At 36.3% G+C, this 21000-nt stretch overlaps 1 protein-coding gene across 13 annotated transcripts in view; it reads left to right on the forward strand.

Annotated features, from left to right (window-relative positions):
- Positions 1–13870, forward strand: part of prkag2b (protein kinase, AMP-activated, gamma 2 non-catalytic subunit b) — a 38878-nt gene extending 25008 nt beyond the window's left edge. For 4 of the 13 annotated variants that reach the window (XM_084118803.1, XM_084118808.1, XM_084118809.1 and 1 more), the window contains 13 exons: positions 2575–2786; positions 4756–4807; positions 5290–5399; positions 7120–7201; positions 7721–7779; positions 7962–8007; positions 8208–8262; positions 8513–8639; positions 8751–8916; positions 9052–9089; positions 10051–10197; positions 10828–10921; positions 12621–13870. In XM_084118803.1, coding sequence (XP_083974929.1) covers positions 2575–2786; positions 4756–4807; positions 5290–5399; positions 7120–7201; positions 7721–7779; positions 7962–8007; positions 8208–8262; positions 8513–8639; positions 8751–8916; positions 9052–9089; positions 10051–10197; positions 10828–10921; positions 12621–12652 — 1220 coding nt within the window. In that variant the 3' untranslated portion in view covers positions 12653–13870. Of the gene's footprint in view, positions 1–2574; positions 2787–4755; positions 4808–5289; positions 5400–7119; positions 7202–7720; positions 7780–7961; positions 8008–8207; positions 8263–8512; positions 8640–8750; positions 8917–9051; positions 9090–10050; positions 10198–10827; positions 11110–11191; positions 11442–12620 lie in introns of those variants that run through there. The other 9 variants (XM_084118806.1, XM_084118810.1, XM_084118804.1 and 6 more) reach the window with 4 other exon arrangements.
- The last annotated feature ends 7130 nt before the right edge of the window (positions 13871–21000 follow it).

Raw genomic sequence — 21000 nt, forward strand, 5'->3', positions numbered from 1 at the left:
TGTTTAGGAATGTGAAGTGTGAAACATCATATTATGAATACCCAGGATTAATTGTTAACCCTGGGTTAAGTATGAGCAATGTGAAAAATGAAGCAAGATAACCCAGGATTCTGTTTTTCTAGGGTTTACTAATTCATATGTGAAAAGTCATGAGAGTCTGTCCCATCAAAACCAAACGCTGGGAGGTGTGACCATGCACAGACTCAATTTGATTCTTGAGCGACTATGTAAATGACGTTAATGACTGACAAACAGCTAAAAATTGGCTAATGGAACGCCAGCATTAATTAATATCAGCCTGACCCCACGTCTCACACGGACCCTACCCTTCCTGCACAACAAGGAGGCTTGCCAGAACTAATCCTACTGTGTCAACACTACACTAATTGACTACAATTGTGCATTTCATAAATCAAACCATATCATCTCATATCCTAATGATGGAAACCCATCTTCTGAATCACTTCCCAATGCTGTGTGCAGCCAAAATCATGCCATACACATTTCCCAGTCCTTAACAGAAACTTTTAATTGTGAAACATTAGTAGATCAAGCATAGTGACCATAGACAGTAAAAGAAATGGACACAACGACCCCATTGGATTCAACAGAGAAAAGTGAAGTCAATTAGAAGCACTCACTTCCTGATGGCCGAGCGTACTGTGCAGACTCAAACTGAGCTTAACGACGTAGATGTGACGTGAGCAACCTGTCTGTCTTCCAGTAGGTGTGCCAAGAGAAATCTGAATCATTCCCTTCCGAAACTTGCAGAGACGGAGAGCGTGAGTAGGTGGTGTCCATGAGCTAGGAGCAGGAGAAACTTTTGCTAAGTATTCTGATTAATTATTTTGTCATTTTGCCTCCACGTCCCCCCGATTGCCCGTGAGCTTCTCCTCCTGTCCATACGGTAATTTCTCTACTGTGCGACAGAGAGTCGCGTGGTTATGACGCAATCGTTAGCCTATTTTTAGAAAAACGGCTTCTACGGGGCCATAACGTAAGATACAAGGTAATGGAGCCTTTTATACATTTTCGTGTTTCTTTAGAAATAAACAATGGACAAATGGAGTCTTTAAACGCCTCAGATGTAAAGTTATTCGCTGTCAAAGTGACGCCAAAATGAATGGGAGTCAATGGGATGCTAACAGCAGGTGATGGTCTGCTAATCAATGGCGGCCCCCGGGGAAGCTTCAGTTTCCAGCTGATTGATTACCCCCTTGATAGTGACCTGCTGTAGCCAAGCAGAGACACACGAGTTAGAGCCTGACCTGTCCTGAATATATCCAGTTGCTTCAACCCTCAGCTGAATGAATGTACTGATATGCTCCATTCTACAGCTTTAAAGTTTCCTCAGAGCACATTACCTTTTGATCATGATATGGCAGTGTTAGTAGAGGCTGGTACAGTAATATATCAGTGCATGCAGTATATGATGGGTTATGTCAGGGCTGTCATATAAGACACTGTTTGCTGTGGTATCTCTGATAAATCCAGCTCTAAACACAAGTGATTATCTCTATAGTAACATTCAATCAAAGGAATGCTCTGGGTTAAATACAAGTTAAGCTCTGTCAACCACATTTGTGGCATAATTTTGATTACCACAGAAAATAATTTCGAATTGCATTTACATTAAGACACACCCCTTGGAAGTAAAGAGGTCATTGTCTAAGAACCACAGAAAATAAACAATACACATAAGCCCTGTGACTTTTGCTTGATACATGCAAGGTTACCAGAAAAGGACTGTTTGATACTGCAAAACCAAAGTTTAATTCAAATGGAATGGAATTCCCCTTCAAAATGAAATACTTAGACAAACTTTAAAGCCTAAATAATGCATGAGTTTGTACTGAATAATTTTACTCAATTTTGTGCTTTAATAAAAAGATAAGCTTCTACTTTTACTTTGAAACTTACAGTGCCACTAAGGGGACATGGTGGTGGAAAAAAATATGAGATGTGAGGAAAAATAATAAGTCGATGCTGATGTGTTCTCTCGCAAATGTTTTAAAAATAAACTTTGCATTCGCTTGCAAAACCTTTGCGTTCGCTCGAGTGAACGCAAAGTTTCTCAGGGGAACACAAACATTTTGCGAACAAACACAAAGTTTCAGGATGAAACGCAAAAAAGCATCAATAATCATCAATTAATTATTTTTGAGCTCCATATTAGCATATTAGAATGATTTCTGAAGGATAATGTATTGTCACTGAAGACTGGAGTAATGATGCTGAAAATTCAGCTTTGAAACAGGAATAAATTACATTTTAAAATAATTTGAAATAATAAAGTTATTTTAAAATGTAATAATATTTCCCAGTATTGCTATTTTTACTGTAGTATTACTGTTTTTACTTTTTACTGATTAAATAAATGCAGCCATGGTGAGACTTCTTTTAAAAACATAAAAAAATCGGACCAACCCAAACTTATATAAACATACCCTGTTTTTGTTTTTGTGGACTGCCTAATTTTGTTGTAGGAACACCTTTCCTGTGATGCCACAGATTTAGATTTGCTCAATTTTAGATTTAGATTGACATTTTCTTCTATATTGATGTGTCTCATAGGCTCTGGGCTTTCGACTCCCCCCACCACCCCGACGCAGAGTCCAGTTCCCCCGGTCTTCCCTATGGAGACCCCCAGTCCCACGGAGCGTGTGGAGGAACGACGCTCCCGCTCCCTCTCGTCTCCCCCTGACACAGGTCAGCGCTTCAGCCTGAGCACCTCCACCACCAAACCCCCTATCGCCTTGCACACCTTTAACTCTACCTCACGCCAGGTGAGTGAACATCTTCACATGTGCTTTCTGGGCTTTGCTGTAATTTACCCTTGTGGCACCAGGAGCCACAAAATTAAATTAAAATTAATATTAATATTAAATTGCAATCTGTATGTTTGAATGGCCCGAGTGGGCCATAACAACATTGGCTTGAACACCTTCAACCAACTAATGGCATATTTATTAAAAAGAAAAAAGAGTTTGCTAATCTTCTACACCCAACATAAAGTTTGATGTATCTTTCAATAACAACAAATTGTTGGGCAAATGCTTTTTCTTGTTTAGAAATGTTAGTAGCTCAAGCATCAAATATTTATGGACAGTTAATGTCATAGGGATTGATATTTATGTCAGCAATGTGTTTGTGCGCCATCTGGTGCAGCTGAGCTCAATGATGCTTGCCTGTAACTGACTATTTCGTATTAACACTTTATCATTAACAAAAGGTCATCCACTGCACATAGTCTGCTTCACTTGCATAATGCATATCTATAATGACTAGTATCTGTGAAAATTCACATTTTGTGAAATTAGGCTCTACATAGCAAATATGAGAAATAAAGTTGCAAATTCACAATTATACGAAAGTTTTACATGTATTGGGTTTCTTCTACTGCACACACTTATGTCCCATGGGTTGATTTTTTTTAACTTAAAAAAACTGTTATTATTAAAAAAATATTAAATAAATATTTAAAAGGACACTTTTTCGTTTTGTTGAGGAGAAAAAACAAACAAATATCACATTAAAACTTAGAACTTTTTTTTTGTTGCTACTTTTTATGTGCCCTTTATATTATTGTTTTACACCTGTTGCAGACCCGAATGTAATCTTAAATTATGGAAATACATCATATGTTATTATTGCATTTTTAAATCTATGATAACCTAAACAAACTGAATAAACAAAAACTATTTTATTTTTTATTTTAAATGTTTTACATCAAATACGATTGTCCCCAGTTGTGGTGTTGTCATTTGCATAATGACCAACAATTTTGTCCCTAATAAAGATTTATCAAAAGTTTGTGTAATTGTTTACAAAGGAGACGACGGTGTCAGTGAAGAACCTGAGATGAAATGTAAAACGTGATGTGCAAAGAAAACAAAAATAAATTAAGGTCTTAAAGGTTTAAAAAACGGTCGTAAGAGATTTTCTATCGTGACGTTGATGAAATTTTGAGTACGCTATTTATTAGTTTCTGTGGCTAGAACAGCCAGGCTTTCATAAGATGTTTGGAAGATTCACTGGTCTTAATATCTTAAAGTAGCCTACCGGTATGTACCTTATTTCCTGCAGCTTAAACTGTGATCCATCGTGTTCTTTTTTGCAGCGACTTCCAAGAGGAGTCAATGTATTGAATCACGCTCTTAGGATGGTTAAATATAAAAATGCTGTCTATGTAGGCGGCTCGCTAGGGTTTGAGACAAAGCCACAGTGGGTAATTTTAATTTATGCACGATCAATGAATTCGCATTGCGTTGTTTGGATGCGTTCGCTTCGTTTGTCGTCCAATAGAGAGCGACAGTGCTTTAACTATAGGGCAAAATGATCGCTTCAGATGCAGAGTTGACATTATAAGCTCAAAATGAAGTAGGCTACTACTCTAACGTTACCTGTGCCGACTCGTGTCGTGTGGTGTGAAGAATACAGACGTTAAAAAAGCAATAGAATCGGACTGTTCCACTGTCACCTCTGCGGGGAAGACCGTCATTTCACCACTGCGCGTAATGAATAACTGAAACCTGTGCCTGGAGAACATTATACACTTAAGATCACTCTGCCTTCAGTGTGGTGAACAGACTGCAGATTGCTTGTGTTGTGTGTTATTTTATTTTTAACCAGACTGCTTGTTTGCAGATAAGCAGATTTAAAAATGGACGCTACCACTCCGTTTCTAATAGGGTCTTGCTAACTTGAAGTAAGTGATTATTGATGAAATCATCAGCCCGTGTGTTTGTGTTTTAGAGCGGCGTACTTGCTGAAGGCATGCTGGAAAAACTTGAACTTGACGATGAAGGTAAAGGATTACACTTATGTTCTGTATTGTTTGCTTATTTTATTTAATATGCTCTTTCAAATGCAAGTAGTCTATACATTCAATTTTCATCTGTTCTTATGTTTGTTGGGATGTAGTGTTTTTGTATGGGCATAAACCCATACAAACCCATACACATTGTATAAACCCATTGACCAAAATGAGCTTTTTATTCACAACATAATTGCATTGTATATTGATTTAAGAATATAATTGTATTAGAGTTAAAGGGATAGTTGACACAAAAATGAATCTTTTGTCATCATTTACTCACCCTCAAGTTATTCCAAGCCTGTAGGAGTTTCTTCTGCTGAACACAAAATAAGATATTTTAAGAATAAGTAATCAGCAGAAGAAAGAAATTCATACAGGTTTGGAACAACTTGAGGGTGAGTAAACTATGACAGAAATTTCATTTTTGGCGACTGCTAATGATTCTGATGATATCTTCTCTTTTTTTTCAGCTGCTGAAGAGCCAGACAGTGATATTTACATGCGCTTTATGAAATCCCACAAGTGCTATGACCTCGTCCCCACCAGTTCCAAACTTGTGGTTTTTGACACTACATTAGAGGTAACTACTACATCTTGAATGTCTTCTGTTGTCCAGTACAAGAACAGAAAGAGAAAAGATTTGGTTATGGTGTTTTGGGTTATGTTCAGAATTATTACCTCCTGCATATTGTTCTGTTAACACTTTATGCTGCTTTCTATTTTAAAAAATAGTACATGAAACTTTGCGAATTATACGATACACATTTCAAACAGTAGTATGCTATTTTGTTGTCACATGTCCTCTTCATTCTGTGTGTGTCATCTAGTTATCATCATCTTGGATTATCTAAATTTCTTAACTTTTGGCAGTCCAGTCAAAAAAAATGTTAAAATGAGATGTTAAAAATCACAGCTGTAATTGCACCTGGTCCATTCATCACACTGCAAATGGTCAAGTTGGGCACATTGCATTGTGGGATATAATATTCCATGCAGTTTGCTTGATTTTATAGGCCATTCTGGTATTCTATAAATGCAGAAAGTTGCATATTGTACCTCTGAATAACTAGAAAGTGTAGTATGTTATTATGCTTTTCTGAATATACTAGCTTTAGTACGAGTCGTAGTTATTGTCTTTCAGTTTTGATTCACAGTTTAAACACATATTGTTTAAGTCGTTGTGGTTAATGTTTCATAAGTAAATCAATCTTGAGGTGGTGACTGAAATGGACAGGGTCTCTTTGAAGTGTATGGGAAGCGGTCATAAAGCTAGTTTGTTATGGTTAATCAGTAATCATGTGCAGGTATGTGCCGTTATTAGATTTTGGGCTAACACATCCTTATAACCCATTGACCTGTTGACTTTCCGCTGTCTGAGGGCCAGTTTGAAATATTAAAGGCTTAGGAAAGAGAAGATCACTTTATATTGGGGGAGTGACATTATGCACTTGTACTTCTTTCTGAAGTTTCTGCAATGAGGAAGCGTTATGCCTGTTTGCATTGTGAACATATAAAAATGCTGTGTTTATGGGCCATATTTTGAAAAAGCCTTTATAATGAATTCCAAGTTAATTTTTAATGGATAGCTGAGCTGGTCTAAATTTGAGCTGGAGACTATTTGTGTTAGAAATGTTGCACCAAGGGCCCAAAATGTGGCAAATGTGAGTAAATAATGGCATTGGTGAGTAAATAAAACATTACACACTAATGGACTGATGGCTTTATTGGTTAAATGAAGAATGAACCACTTGCTGATGTAAGTGAAATATAGAAACTGAAGTCTACTAAAAAACTTCTAACATCTTCGTCATCTTGATCTATGATGCCTAATATATTGAATATTCTTTGCATTAAACCATTAAATAAAAGTATAATTAATACAAGTTTTTATTCATGAAGCTCCTTTCCCAAGCTCAAGGTCGCTTTTCAATAAATGAGCGATACTGTAGTTTAAAAAAAAAAGTTACAGAGGAGGAAAAAAACTCTTTTTGCAGTTAGAACAGATTGACTCCCTGGTTCATCTTGTATGACTGCAAGAGACTTGTTGCTGTTTGTTTCTATGCAGGGAAACAGCTTAATAATCCCGTTGTTATAGGGAAAAACATATGTTTTAATCAACCGGTAAGAATTGTTTACGGACAAGTTTTATTGTCAGGTGTGGCAATGTTTTGGAGCCCTGGTTGCACTCAACTCATTGTGTCTCCTGTGATTTTTGGCTCACATGACCAGTTTCTCCAGAAGTGTTTTTAAAGGCATCTAAAAGAAAAGCATTGTTTTGTGAATCCTTTGTTCTCTGCTAGGTAAAGAAAGCTTTCTTTGCCTTGGTTGCTAATGGAGTTCGAGCTGCCCCATTATGGGAAACCAAAAAGCAAAGCTTTGTGGGTGAGCAATGACACATGCGCGCACACACACACACACACACACTCATGCTCTCACCTTTTTTAAACTTGTGTAACCTGCTAGTCCATTTAACTGGCTTACACCTCCTGTCTTGGAATTGTCCAAAAAAACCATAGTAATTAATAATCAAATAAAAACATTTCTTCAGGACATTTTTTTGCTCACCTGTAACATAATTGGACATGCTTAGATTAGCAAGCTAACAATAATATGTAAATTGGTTGAAATTCATTGCTCTCTCTTTCCTGTCTGGATTGTTTTGAATTGCAGTTAGATGCTGGTGTTTTTCACATTTTCTTTGCTGATATTTTAGGAGAATGTAAATTAAAACATGGTCAAATGAGTTAAAGTAGAGTACTACACTCTTGTTAGAAGCTGAAATCATCAAATTATCCAATTTTTAAAAATAAATAAATACAATAAAGGACATTGGATGTATAGAACATAGGTCAGCGTGCTAACAGAAGGTTTTACTCTAATGATGGTGTGTTTTCTCAATAGGAATGTTAACCATCACAGACTTCATCATCATACTGCACAGATACTACAAGTCCCCGCTGGTAAGGAGTGCTGGTTTAATGGCTGTTTGTTCAGATCTACAAATGGAAGTGCCATATCTAAAGAAAAACATTTTTGCCATGCCATTTCTCCTGCATGTATTCACTTAATGAATGCTCACTTGAAAGGAGGAATGTTTGTCCACTTTAACATTTTAAGTCATATTCTGTAATATATGCCTCAGGTACAAATATATGAGCTGGAGGAGCATAAAATTGAGACTTGGAGAGGTAAATATGTTTTCAGTTCACCACTGCTTACACTCATTTCTTATGTAACTGTCACATAATAGGCATATATTGATTTTAAATGAAAATCATGTTATTTACTTACACCCATGTTTGGAAATGTCTCTTTTTGTAAATGACGCACAATTTTTGTTTAACTTTAAAGTGCTTTGATTCTTTTTCATTTCTGCTTACATCAACAGAGCTTTACTTGCAAGAAACTTTTAAACCCTTAGTCAACATATCTCCAGATGCAAGGTGGGACACCGTGTTTTATCATTTTCATTGCATGATGCATGAACCTGTAGGAAGCTCTGAAGCGAAGACCAAGAGACTCGGGTGTATCTTCAGAAGGATTCTTTATTGAGAATATGCTGTTTGGTGTTGCAGTTGTACATATTTTATGTGCATTCAGTAGTCAGTCCTTAAAGGTGTTAATCATGCACACAGCCTCACAAGTGACCAAAGCATCTAAAGACAATCGTTTTTTTTGCTGTTTCCCCCCCAGTGTATTTGATGCTGTTTACTCACTCATCAAAAATAAGATCCATCGCTTGCCAGTGATCGATCCAGTCACAGGAAACGCCCTGTATATCCTCACACACAAGAGAATCCTCAAGTTTCTGCAGCTTTTTGTGAGTATACCACTTCCTTTGGGCTTACTGATCTTTTATGCATACAATTAAAATACTTTGATTAATGGTAGATAGTGTGAACAAAACAAACTAATGTGTGTGTTGTTGTAGGTGTGTGAGATGCCTAAAGCAGCCTTCATGAGGCAGACTCTGGAGGAGCTGGGCATCGGCACGTACAGCAACATTGCTTTCATTCACCCTGACACACCCATTATTAAAGCGCTGGGCATGTTTGTGGACAGGAGAGTGTCTGCCCTGCCAGTGGTGGATGTTACAGGTAACAACACACACTGCTTTTCTAACAGTTCATGTTCCGTAATCATTCTTCTGTCAAGCCTTTCTTAGAAACATATTTTCATTGTACACATCTTTGAATGTCTCATATTTGCTTTCCATCTTTTTCCTCCCAAAGGAAAGGTTGTGGACATTTACTCCAAATTTGATGTCATTGTAAGTTGTGCTTTTAATATACTACTTAAAGTTGAAGAATAACTACTTAAAGAATAATACAGCAGATTTTTACCACACTTTCATTATGAAAGACAATTCGTGAGTTGTAAATATACAAGGATCCCATAGAAAATTAAAATTGTGTTTTCCGTGCCTGGAAAGTCATGGATATTTCTAAATTGAATATATATTTTTTTCTAGTTCTCAATTCTAAAATATTTCATCAGCTAGATTGTGCACTTGGATTGCTTGTGTCTGACGATTGAGATATTTATAGGAGAAATCTCTATAAACACTACAGTGCAAAGGTTTTGATTTGATTAAATAAAATAAATGCAATAATTTAAAATAACTGTTTCCTATTTTACTATATTCTAAAATGTATTTTATTCCTGTAATTTTCAGCACCATTACTCCAGTCTTCAGTGTCACATGATCCTTCAGAAATCATTCTAAGATGATTATTTGCTTTCTTATTATAAATGTTCAAAACATTTGTGCAGCTTAATACTTTGATGAAACCATAATAGATTTTTTCTGGATTCTTTGATGAATAGAAGGTTAAAAAGAACAGCATTTATTTGTAATATAAATCTTATGTAACATAGTAAATGTATTTAATGCATCCTTGCTGAATAAATGTATTCATTTATTTAATATATCTATTCATATGTCCCTTCAAATCCATTTGTATCCATTGAATCGAGTTTACATTGAAATTCGTTCTGCTTGTCATGAATAAGGTCCATTGGGTACAAAAAAGTAAATGTAAAAGTCTCCAACTGTGTCAAATATGTATTTCCATACAATAAATATGTGACGGTGCATCACATGCATGTTTACTCATTAGGATTGATTAGTAATGACTAGTGATGTGTAGTTGTGTAGTGTATGTGGAGGTTCCTATAGCGTTGCTCTCTGTTCATTGGTTTTGTGTGTGTGTGTGTGTGTGTGTGTGTAGAATCTGGCTGCTGAGAAGACCTACAATAATCTGGACATCACCGTGACTCAGGCTCTGCTGCATCGCTCACAGTACTTCGAGGGGGTTATGAAGTGTCATCGGCACGAGACCCTGGACACTATAGTGGACAGGATTGTCAAAGCTGAGGTGAGATTTACTCAATGCACACATCACCCATGGGAAGAAAAACTCTGTTTACATAGAGCAAACGCTACCCACAGGAATTACGTCACCACTAGAAATGAAATCCCACCTGAAATGGACAGTTTAGATGCTTTACTCCTCAAGTAACATATTTTTAATGATAAAGAAATAACATTTGTGCTTTTAAACCCTCTAGTCTGCTTCCATTATAGGTGCATTACTTTAAATGTCGGGTTTTTTTGCAGTCAACGTATGGCACAGTTCAAAAGTATTTTACGTGGTAATCGACAGCATGCCACAGATCCACTACATTGAAAATAATCCATTTAAATACTCCATTAAAGTCACCATAAAATCGAAATCGACCATTCTTTTTTTCTTATGGAATATTGCAAGTATAAATGTTTTATCCGTGCACATCATCTTTTTTTTTTTTTTTACACTTGAAATGCCAAGCTCAAAACCATTTCATTTAGATATTTCAGCTGAGTTATTTTGACTACTTTGGTGCCGTTCACAAAGAACACATTTTTACAATCCGTTGTTTTTCTGCGAACATCTTTGAGTGTTACTGTCGCACATGACAGCGTTGCTCAAGTTGAGCGGCTCCTGATTGTGTTTTGTAATCTGCAGGTGCACAGGCTGGTTGTGGTGGATGAGAACTCCAGCATCGAGGGCATCATCTCTCTGTCTGACATCTTGCAGGCGCTGGTACTCACCCCCGCAGGTATAGACGCACAGAATTCCTAATCCAACCCTCCATTTCACTTTCCTTCTCTCCTCTCCACTCTTCCCCGGACACAATCTCCTCTCCTTGGACATCTACCACTTGAGTGTCCCTCTCTGACCCCCTGACCACAGGTACAGTCACACAGGCTGGGTTCTGATTGGCTTGTTTGATTGTGCTGAATGTAGGTGTGTATTTTTTAATATAATACACATCGTGATGGCATCGTTACGAGCATTTGTCTGGTACTGATTTTCTTTTATAATGCAGGCCGCTTGTATATGACTACAAGTTGACCTGACAGACTCTGTCAATGGCAAACAAATCAATATGAGACAGAAATAGCTGTCTGGTTCAATAGTGATTGGAATAGAGCATGTGGAACAGCACCCTCAGCACCCCATGTGAAGCCTGCTGGGAAAACTGCTGCATGAAACACTCACATGCTCCTCAGCATGATCTCTTTAATGCCTTGAGCTGCTGGAAGCAACACTCTTTTGAAAGCAAAGAAATAAGAAATGTGAGAGCAAATTTAAAAATTCTGATTTCAAGGCCAGGAAAGGAGGTTTATGGAAATCATAAGCCATGGCAATACAAATCCTTATAAAAACTTTTAAAGCCATAGGAAACCGTAGAAGTTAAAAACCTTAAAGTCACAGTAAAGTCATAAAAAGTCAAATACAGTTGTAAAAGGTCATGGAAAAAGTCATGATACTAACGTAAACGGTTACAGAAAATTCATGGAAATTATGAAAATGAATGGGAATTTATAAAGTTGTAAATAGTTACTGGAAAGTCTAGGAAATTAATACTATCATAAAAAGTCACAGACAATTGAAGGAAATGATTGCAATTTAAAAAATAAAAACAAATAAAAAAGAAAAGGTTGTGGTAAACAGTACTAACATAAAATCCCACTGAAAATGTATGGAAATTAAAAAGTTGTTAAAAGTAAGGTCATTAATAAAATCTTAAAGTTGTAGGAAAGTTCTGAATTTTTAATCATAATTCACTTGAGTCAAAGGTCAGTCATGGAAATGTATTTATTGAATTAATTTTTCTTATAAAATTTTTTAATTGGCTAGAATTAAAATTTAGTAATTCAAATAAATAAAAAAAAAAAAATATATATATATATATATATATATATATATATATATATATATATATATATATATATATATATGAAGAGTTCAGATGCAAAAGCCTCTAAGTGCCATCTGAAATTTTCTTCTAGAATGATCATTTTTATCAAGCTCGTATATTTAAGTTCAATAATTTCACTTAAATGGCAATGAAAATTACCTATTAATTGTCATTTAAGTGAATTTACTGAACTTAAATATACGAGCTTGATAAAAATGATCATTCTAGAAGAAAATTTCATATGGCACTTAGAGGCTTTTGCATCTGAACTCTTCATATATATATATATATATATAAAATTATTAAATCTGTAAATGTTATTGGACCTGTCACCTAAATGATTTGTGCAGAAACCGTTATAAGTTTATTGATAGTTTGTTTGCGTTCTGCTTAGTTTGCACTTCCAGATTTGTTGCTGAGAGGCTTCAAAATATGCTCATCTTTCTTTAAAAACCTTTTAAAGAAGAGTTTCTGACGAGTGTGTGTTCTTAAAAGACCACTGATCGACAGACTTAAGTTTCATTAACTGAATTTCATATTATTTGCCCCACAGGTAGATGCAGAATGGACAGTGTGACTGAATGACAAGACATTTTGGAGGTGAAAGAGAAAATCAGAGAACCAAAATAGTTCCAGCCTGCGTTCTTGGATACAGAGAAGAGGACAGCTGAAAGCATTTTACTTCCTCACTGAAGGGCTGGGAATTGGAGCTGAAGGAATGGACATGTATTCATAATGCACACACATTACTGGACATGTTTATGGCGAGCCAGTCGTGAGAATGTGCCGCTGTACTGTACACTGCTTTAAATGCTGGTTTTAGAGGCCTTCACTGACAGTGCTATATCAGGCATTGTGTTCTAGCTGGCTCTGCGTTATATCTTCAGGCACTGAAATCCACTCCTGGCTGAGTGTTCGACGTGGAGATTTGCCTTATTTGAAGACCTCCGTGAGAGTTGATTGTAAAGGTTAGCAGAGACCCATAGATGTGCATGTAGTGTAAAAGTAGGTTCAAGATTCTTGAGCAATAGGCAAAAATCACTGTTGGTTCAGAGAACCTGCTAGGAAAATGTGCAAATGTAGACTGATTAAACATGTGGCCATTATATTTCACCTGTGTGTGTGTGCGTGTGTGCGTGTGTGCGTGCGTGTGTGTGTGTGAGATATGAAACAATTATTTTCTTAACAATTATGTAATATTACCTTATTAATTCAGTAATAATTTTCCCAATTCTCATTAGTTAGTCAAAAAACAGTAAGCAGGAAGTTCTTGTCTTTTTAAATTCTGCATAAATGACAGGCAATAGAACAAATACTATAATACATACATGTTTATTTAAACAATATACAATTTAAAGTGTACAGTAATGAGAATAAGATAATAAAATAGCAGGGAAATGCACTTAATTGTCATGAGAATTTTGTAACAACTAAACTTTGGTCCTAAAAATAGTCCTCCTTTTTGTTTCTTTAAATTTTGGGGTGAAATATATCTATATTTACATATATGTTTGGTTGGTGTGGAAAACCACGTGCACTACCTGTCTTATGCACTAAAAGAGCATGAATGTCAAAGCCTTTGCACCGCAGTGATATGCTGAGCTACTGTAAATACAACATGCCATGTAATGGGTTCAAAACTGATAAATCATGTATTATTTGATTGCATTTTTTCATTATTATAACTGCTGTCAAAATTTAAGACTGTTCTGTTCAGAAAGAAAGAAATGTACATTTTTGTACACATTGAAATGACACTATTTTTTTATGTGGTTGGGCTAAAATATATTGATAATGCATTAATATTTGTCTGAGATTTATTTATTTATCTCATGTCACTAATGTTTGATGTCACCATATAGATGTGGCTTGTTTTTGTTTTTTTGTCACTGATCATTCTTCTGTGTTCTGACAGAATACTCACTTTCCATTAGGGTACGGGAAATAACTGAAGAATTTGTGGTCACGGCTGCGTTTCTCAAGAGCATCGTGAGCTAAGTTGATTGTAGAGGCCATTGGTGCCAATAGCTGTACTTATGCTAACGATGCTTTTGGGAAAAACAGCCCACATCAGTTTCTGCAGGTCAAGTCACCTTCATTTATAGAGCGCTTTTACAATGCAGATTGTTTCAAAGCAGCTTTACTGTGATAAAAGGAAATGAATGAAGAAAGAAGAAGAAAGTCATTGTCCAGTTTGAGTAAGTTCAATGTTGATTTATTTCCGTTGTAAAAGTCATTATTTATTAATTTGGGGGCCGTTTAGAGACTGTAGTCTTTAGGCTGGAGACCTGGGTTCACACGCGCACACACACAGTATGTATATATACACACACAAATATATGTAGAATAGACCTGCAGAAACTAACACAGTCTCTATATATACAGTGGTGGGCAAAATTATTAGAACGGTAAGATATTTTAATGTTTTAAAATACTCTTCTGCTCACCAAGGCTTCATTTATTTGATCCAAAATACAGCAAAAACAGTAATATTGTGAAATATTTTTTACAATATAAATTAACTGTTTTCCATTTGAATATATTTTAAAATGCAATTTATTTATGTGATGGTAAAGCTGAAATAGAAAGCTTTTGTAACATTATCACTACCATTCAAAGGTTTGGGGTCAGAGGTTATTTATTTTTTATTTTTTGGGGAAAGAAATTAAAGAAATGTATAATTTTATTCAGCAAGAATGCATTAAATTGATCAAAAGTGACAGTATAGACATTTATTGTGTTGCAAAATCTTTCTATTTCAGATAAACGCTGTTCTTTTGAACTTTCTATTCATCAAAGAATCATGAAAAGAAATTGAACAACTGCAACTGCAACAACTTTGATAATAATAATAAATGTTTCTTGAGCAGCAAATCGGCATATTAGAATGATTTCTGAAGGATCATGTGACACTGAAGGCTGGAGTAATGATGCTGAAAATTCATTACATTTTAAAATATATTCAAATAGAAAACAGTTATTTTAAATTGTAAATAATATTTCACAATATTACTGTTTTTGCTGTATTTTGGATCAAATAAATGAAGCCTTGGTGAGCAGAAGAGACTTCTTTTAAAACATTAAAAAAATCTTACCATCCTAATAATTTTGCCCAGTACTATATTTATATGTTTTGTTTTTTGAAGTTGGAGGGCCCGTAGCTTCATTGGAGGGGGCCCGAAGCCCCAGGTGGAAAAACTACTGCCTGACACTGGCCCTAACTTCTGCCATAGAAACTGTTGACAGAAATTGCCTGAAAAAAAAAAATCCATGTATTGTTGACCTAAACTGAATTCAAAATAGCTAATTAAATGATTAATGTCTAGATGATTGAATATAATTTTTCATTTAAGAGTATTAAGTTTTGAAATGATTTTCTAAAACAGGCCACGTATAAATTCTATAGACCACAGAGTCTATTTTTATACCTCTAAAATGGCAACCAAAATATTTTTCTCTACAAAAGGGAGGCCGGTCAGAAAAAGTTTTTTAACCATTGTTCTTTTGAAATGGCCATGTATGGGTTTTATTTGGGATGTCCACTAGGGGACGCTGTCCTCTGCTGTTTGACATGCTCATGGTGCAGTGCCTCACTATGTAAAGTACTTCTTAGAGAATTATAAATATATAATTTCTTTCTTTAGATTTACATATAATTTAAATATTTTGCACTTTCCGGTTTCAGTTTTTTTTTTTTTGCAGTTCTCGACTGTTTCTTCTCAGCTGTGCTTTGCACATTAAATGGTGAGTGACCTATCAAACACAGAATCAAAAAATGCACAAAAGTAAGCAAAATGTCCATATTAATACATTTCAATGTTTAACTATATGACCGCAAATTGCACATGCCCATCAATATGCAGGGTTATTAGGATGATGTTAGTGTCTCTTGAATTTCAATGGTTCTATGCTTTTAGTAGCCCGTAATTCATTTTGATTTTGCAAAACACAGTAGGCTATGGGGGGGTTAACGCATCAGTTTTGAATGGGCCAGACCAATCGTGGGTAGGCCTTAAATTAAAAACGTTAAATTAAAAACGTTATCCAACAATCACTGTTTAACCTAATAAAAAAATATTGACTAATAAAGCCTAATGTTATATTATCTGTGCGTATACATAATATAGATTTTAATAGCTTGATGCTCTTTAAAAATTTTGTTGCATTGTTAAAAGTTTCGGTGCATAGGACGACCTATCCGCGATCGCTCTCCATGATTCTGACCAAAGAAGAGCGCTTTGGAATCTCCATTACGCATCATACGCATCATACCTGGGCTGCATTTTCGGATAACATTGTCTCTTAGCGCGCTACGAAGACTCTTAAGGTATAACTTAACTAAAGGTAGGCTATACTACCACTAAAGGTATATCATTGCTAGGCGTCTTCAGGGCTATCATCCACTCGCGAGGCAGAGGCGCTGGCGCCCTCCTAGCAACGGCGCTGTTTTTGGTAAAACATGATTTTGACCACTTCATTAAGTTTTGTTTTGTAGAAAACTCTTTTTAAAAGATTTTCGTTTTGTATAAATTGTATCTTAATTTTGATCAATGTTTCAACCAATTGCCCGTATTTAATAAATAAGAAGCCAATATCAGACAATGTAATAAGGCGCCGACACGATCACTTGCATTGCACGTGAACTGGAGGGTGCCGAAACTCAGCTTGTGCCTCACAGATTTGAGAAATAAAGGCTATATTACAGAAAGCTTGAAATGTCTACTTTTAAACGAAAATATTCAAACCAAAATAAATAGGCTACTCTCTGATTATCCATATGAAATGTGCATTTCTCTCTGGCGTTCATGGCGAGCATCGTCAACTTCATCTTTGCAGCGACACAGAAAACACCAGTTTATTACTAAACAAATAAATGGCTCCTTGCTAATTTAGACACATTCATAATCATTACTTTAACCGGTTCTTTGTGGCAAGCTTTATGCGTGCGGTCATAACGCTTATTATCCTGTAGGCCTACCAGCCTATTTAAGTAATTAAATTAATATAAAGGGGCGATTTGTCCACGAATGGCTTAAATGAACAACTGCTAGTCGACTAGGGGGAAAAAATTAGTCGGAGGCAGCCCTTATTCCACATTCTGGGTTGAGCGAGCGACCGTGAGCGGAATGAGCGAGCGGAGCGGAATATTTAGAAATGCGCTCTCCGCTCACGAGCTCTGATCGGAACAAACCCGAACCTCACTGTCTGCTGAACTTGCGCAGAAACATCAAAATAGACATAGCCAGCTTTTTAAAATTGTTTTTAAAACTAAACATTTAGACTATTTTAGTACAAATTATGAGCTTTTTTTTTTTTTTTTTTTTGGGTGCGCCGAAAACTAACGCCGTGCCTGGTCCCCACGGAAGAAAATTTTGAAAAATAACCCCTGAAAATATGGAGGCAGATTAGTCTCAAATATAAATCACGCAAAAAAACATGATTCACAAATGCATAGACAATTTCACATGCATGAAACCTAATTCACGTACACACACAAAAAATCCATGTGCGTGAAAAAAATATATATATTCACAAAAAGCATACAGTAACAATGCATCACTTTCAACCACTTGTTGAAACAACTGTCAAAATGGATGGCTTGCAACATGACTGTTTTCAAAGAATTACAGTAGAAATGGTAAGATCACAGTACTGGTTGTCTGCAACTTCATACATCATCTGTCTTGGAAATCTGAAACAATAAAACTACATAATATATGCAGATCAAAACATGTCTCCTATATATGCACGTCATTACATACATTATCATCAGTTGAATGTGTGGTGGACAGGACATGAAAATCCATCAATACTAAAAATAAATGTTTATATTCACATGTGGACTAAACAGCAGTTAATAAACTATTGCTTCAACTGATCTCTAACTTCTAAATAAAGAAATGAACGATTAACTGCACTTACCTCTGCTCAGCCATGAACTGGTCGAAAGCTGATGACGTAACATGTAGGTAGGCCCACCCTCACGTGATACTGATTGGTCGATTGATAAGCTTAAATCTGATTGGCTAAAGAGTACGACTGCTCTGTGATACTAGTGTTATGCTGCCAGGAAAGTCTCAAAAACACACACACACACACACACACATATCTAAGGCGATTCGTACGTGAATGACGATTTGCACATTCAAATGCAAGGATACACTCGTACATTTTAAACATTCAAAGGTTTTTGTGCACAGTTGTATATCTACGAATTGTGTTTTGCATTTGTGAAATGTATTTTATGATTATATAATTTTATTTTGCGCATGTGAATTGCTTTTTGTGAATATATATATTTTTTCACGCACGTGGATTTTTTTTGTGTGTACGTGAATTAGGTTTCATGCATGTGAAATTGTCTACGCATTTGTGAATCATGTTTTTTGCGTGAATTATATTTGAGACTAATCTGCTTCCATACTGAAATGATGACTTCTGGTGAATATTGTGAAAACTAATTGATACATTTATATAGGCTAAATATATTTCATACATTATAGCATATTATAATACAGCTTATTAGGCCTATATATTTATAGAATAGAAAAGTAGGCCTAATCAATATACAAGACTGAACCACAGAGATGTGAAATATAAAGGCTATCATTTTTTACATTTCCCGCTGTTGTCACTTGTCGTCATCGTTGCTACGATACGTGACTCACAATGACTGAAACGACCAATTAAAAGGGCATTCTCTGATGATGTTCCAAGATGTTAAAAACGCTACGCTGATCATAGACAAACGGGGACAAATTAGTATCTACCGCACCGTCGGGTTGTTTTTTTTTCTTGTCATAGCCTACAAATGTCTTCGTTCATAGTCTGTCTGACATAGGCTATAATAGAAGCTATAATGTGTCTGTCATGGATTTGCACTGAATTCTCAAAAATACGGAACAAAGTGCGTTCCGTATCAGTTCAATACGGAACAAGACTTTTATGTGTCAAATACGGGACGATTCCGTATTATACGGAACGGTTGGCAACCCTACAAGTAAGACATGCTGCTGTTGTACAATATATTAATTACACCATTGCAGATCTATACAGGTGGAGCTGGGGATGGTGGAGGGTTTCTGAAAGCGCACTGCAACTGCTACAGCAAACGCTGACCAAGTATTTGAAGGTTGAGCGCGAGCTCATTGGCTACTGATACAACAGGAACCAATCAGCTGTGCCCTATAGAGATGATGTGATTGCAAGCAGGTTGAGTTAAAGGGTAACTAAACCCCTGGTCAGAGCCTGACTCCACCCACTGGCAATATTTGAAAAATGCTAGAAAAGTGGGCAGACCCGAGAGATAGCGGGAGGGGGCGTGCACCTGAGACCTGCTGTCAGACAGACTCTCTAAAATGGAGAGTGACTCACAGGGTCGCGAGACGACGTAAAGTACATGCATCTGATGAGTTTTATCGAGTTGATGTAAACAGCGCGCGCTCTCTATAGGACCTGTTAGCCTGAGCCATCTAGAGTTTCATGACAGAACTTTGTATGTGCATAATTTCTCTTCCATTCCATTTCTCGTCAAATAATTGTACTATTCTATTTTAAAACAGATTCCAGACTTTTTTTTTAAGATTTATTTTTTTGCATTTATTCAAATACAGATTCAGTTTGGAGGATGGACATGAAGCGAGGTGGGAGAGAGAAGGGGGATGAAATCAGGAAGACGGGCACGTGCCGGTATTCAAACTTGGGTTGCCCGAAGCGCAATTGCACTACATGTCGGAGCACTGCCCACGAGGCTGTCGAATTTTTAAAAATTCCAGTCCTGGATGTTAATTGGTCAATACATTAATATTTATGTTTTTTTTTTTTTTTTTTTTTTTTTTTTTATATTTATATATATATTTTTTTAAATGCACTCCCTGGGAATCATATCATATCAAAGTAGCATATCAAAGTAGCATTTTAATGAAAAATTGTGTCTTCACTGTTTTTGCCCATACAATGAAAGTCAATGGGGTCCAAAACAACACTTTGACTGAACGGGGGAAAAAAGGCGGAGGCATTTGTATTAATATTAACATTCAATAATAAAGTAATATTAATTAATTAATATTAGATAATGTTTTATCTATAAACGTAATAGCACACGGCAGCATTTATTCGCATTCTGTTCTTTACATTTAGCGTTGATATTCCCTGTCTGACATTTTTTCAGAACAGTCTTGTCCAAAAACTAGCACACAACTATTAGCATGTCGCTCACACCCTCATCGTTGATTTTCAATTCTTTTTCCAATCAAAGCATGTCCTGTATTCCATATGCATGAAGACAGAGAGACAGAGAGAGAAAGCGCTCTGGGGACGGAGGGCGGTTCAAGCGGGATGAACTCACTCACTCCTCAGGGAACTTTCTCTCTCGCTCTCTCCGTCGCGCTCTCAGTCACCATTCGTTCATGTTTTTCACAGATTCAGTGGTGAGAAAGAGATTGAGAGCGAAGTGAAAACTGGCCTGCGGGAGTCATTTTTACACGCATGGCATTTAGCGGGATGATGGATTGGAGATGTGTCTTTGAAGTTTAGGGGACACGGTGAACAAATAACACCCCCAGTGCTCGTGGCCATCGTAGCCTACCTACTGTAGCGTCTCTGCGTGTAAATAACCGACTGCAACACACTGCCTTCTGATGTTTGTTTGAATCACCTCACAGAAATATCACCATAAATCAGTCATTTCACGGAGGCAATGGCGTCTTAAATTTGTTTTATTGAATCTTAATTTGTTTGGCAGGAACAGAAGGACTCTAGACTAGTAGCTTATTCAAGCAGTGACACATGATCATACACAACAGCACGGTGACTTTGTGTGTCCTGTGCATCGCTATCACATAAAGTATAGCAGCTTTTCTTCAAAGTGAAATTGCTCCAGGTGTAAGTTAACAACAACACAACACAGGATCATTCAGAAACAGACATATAGA

The sequence above is a fragment of the Abramis brama genome (assembly GCF_963993115.1).
Source record: "Abramis brama genome assembly, chromosome: 7".
NCBI lineage: Eukaryota > Metazoa > Chordata > Actinopteri > Cypriniformes > Leuciscidae > Abramis > Abramis brama.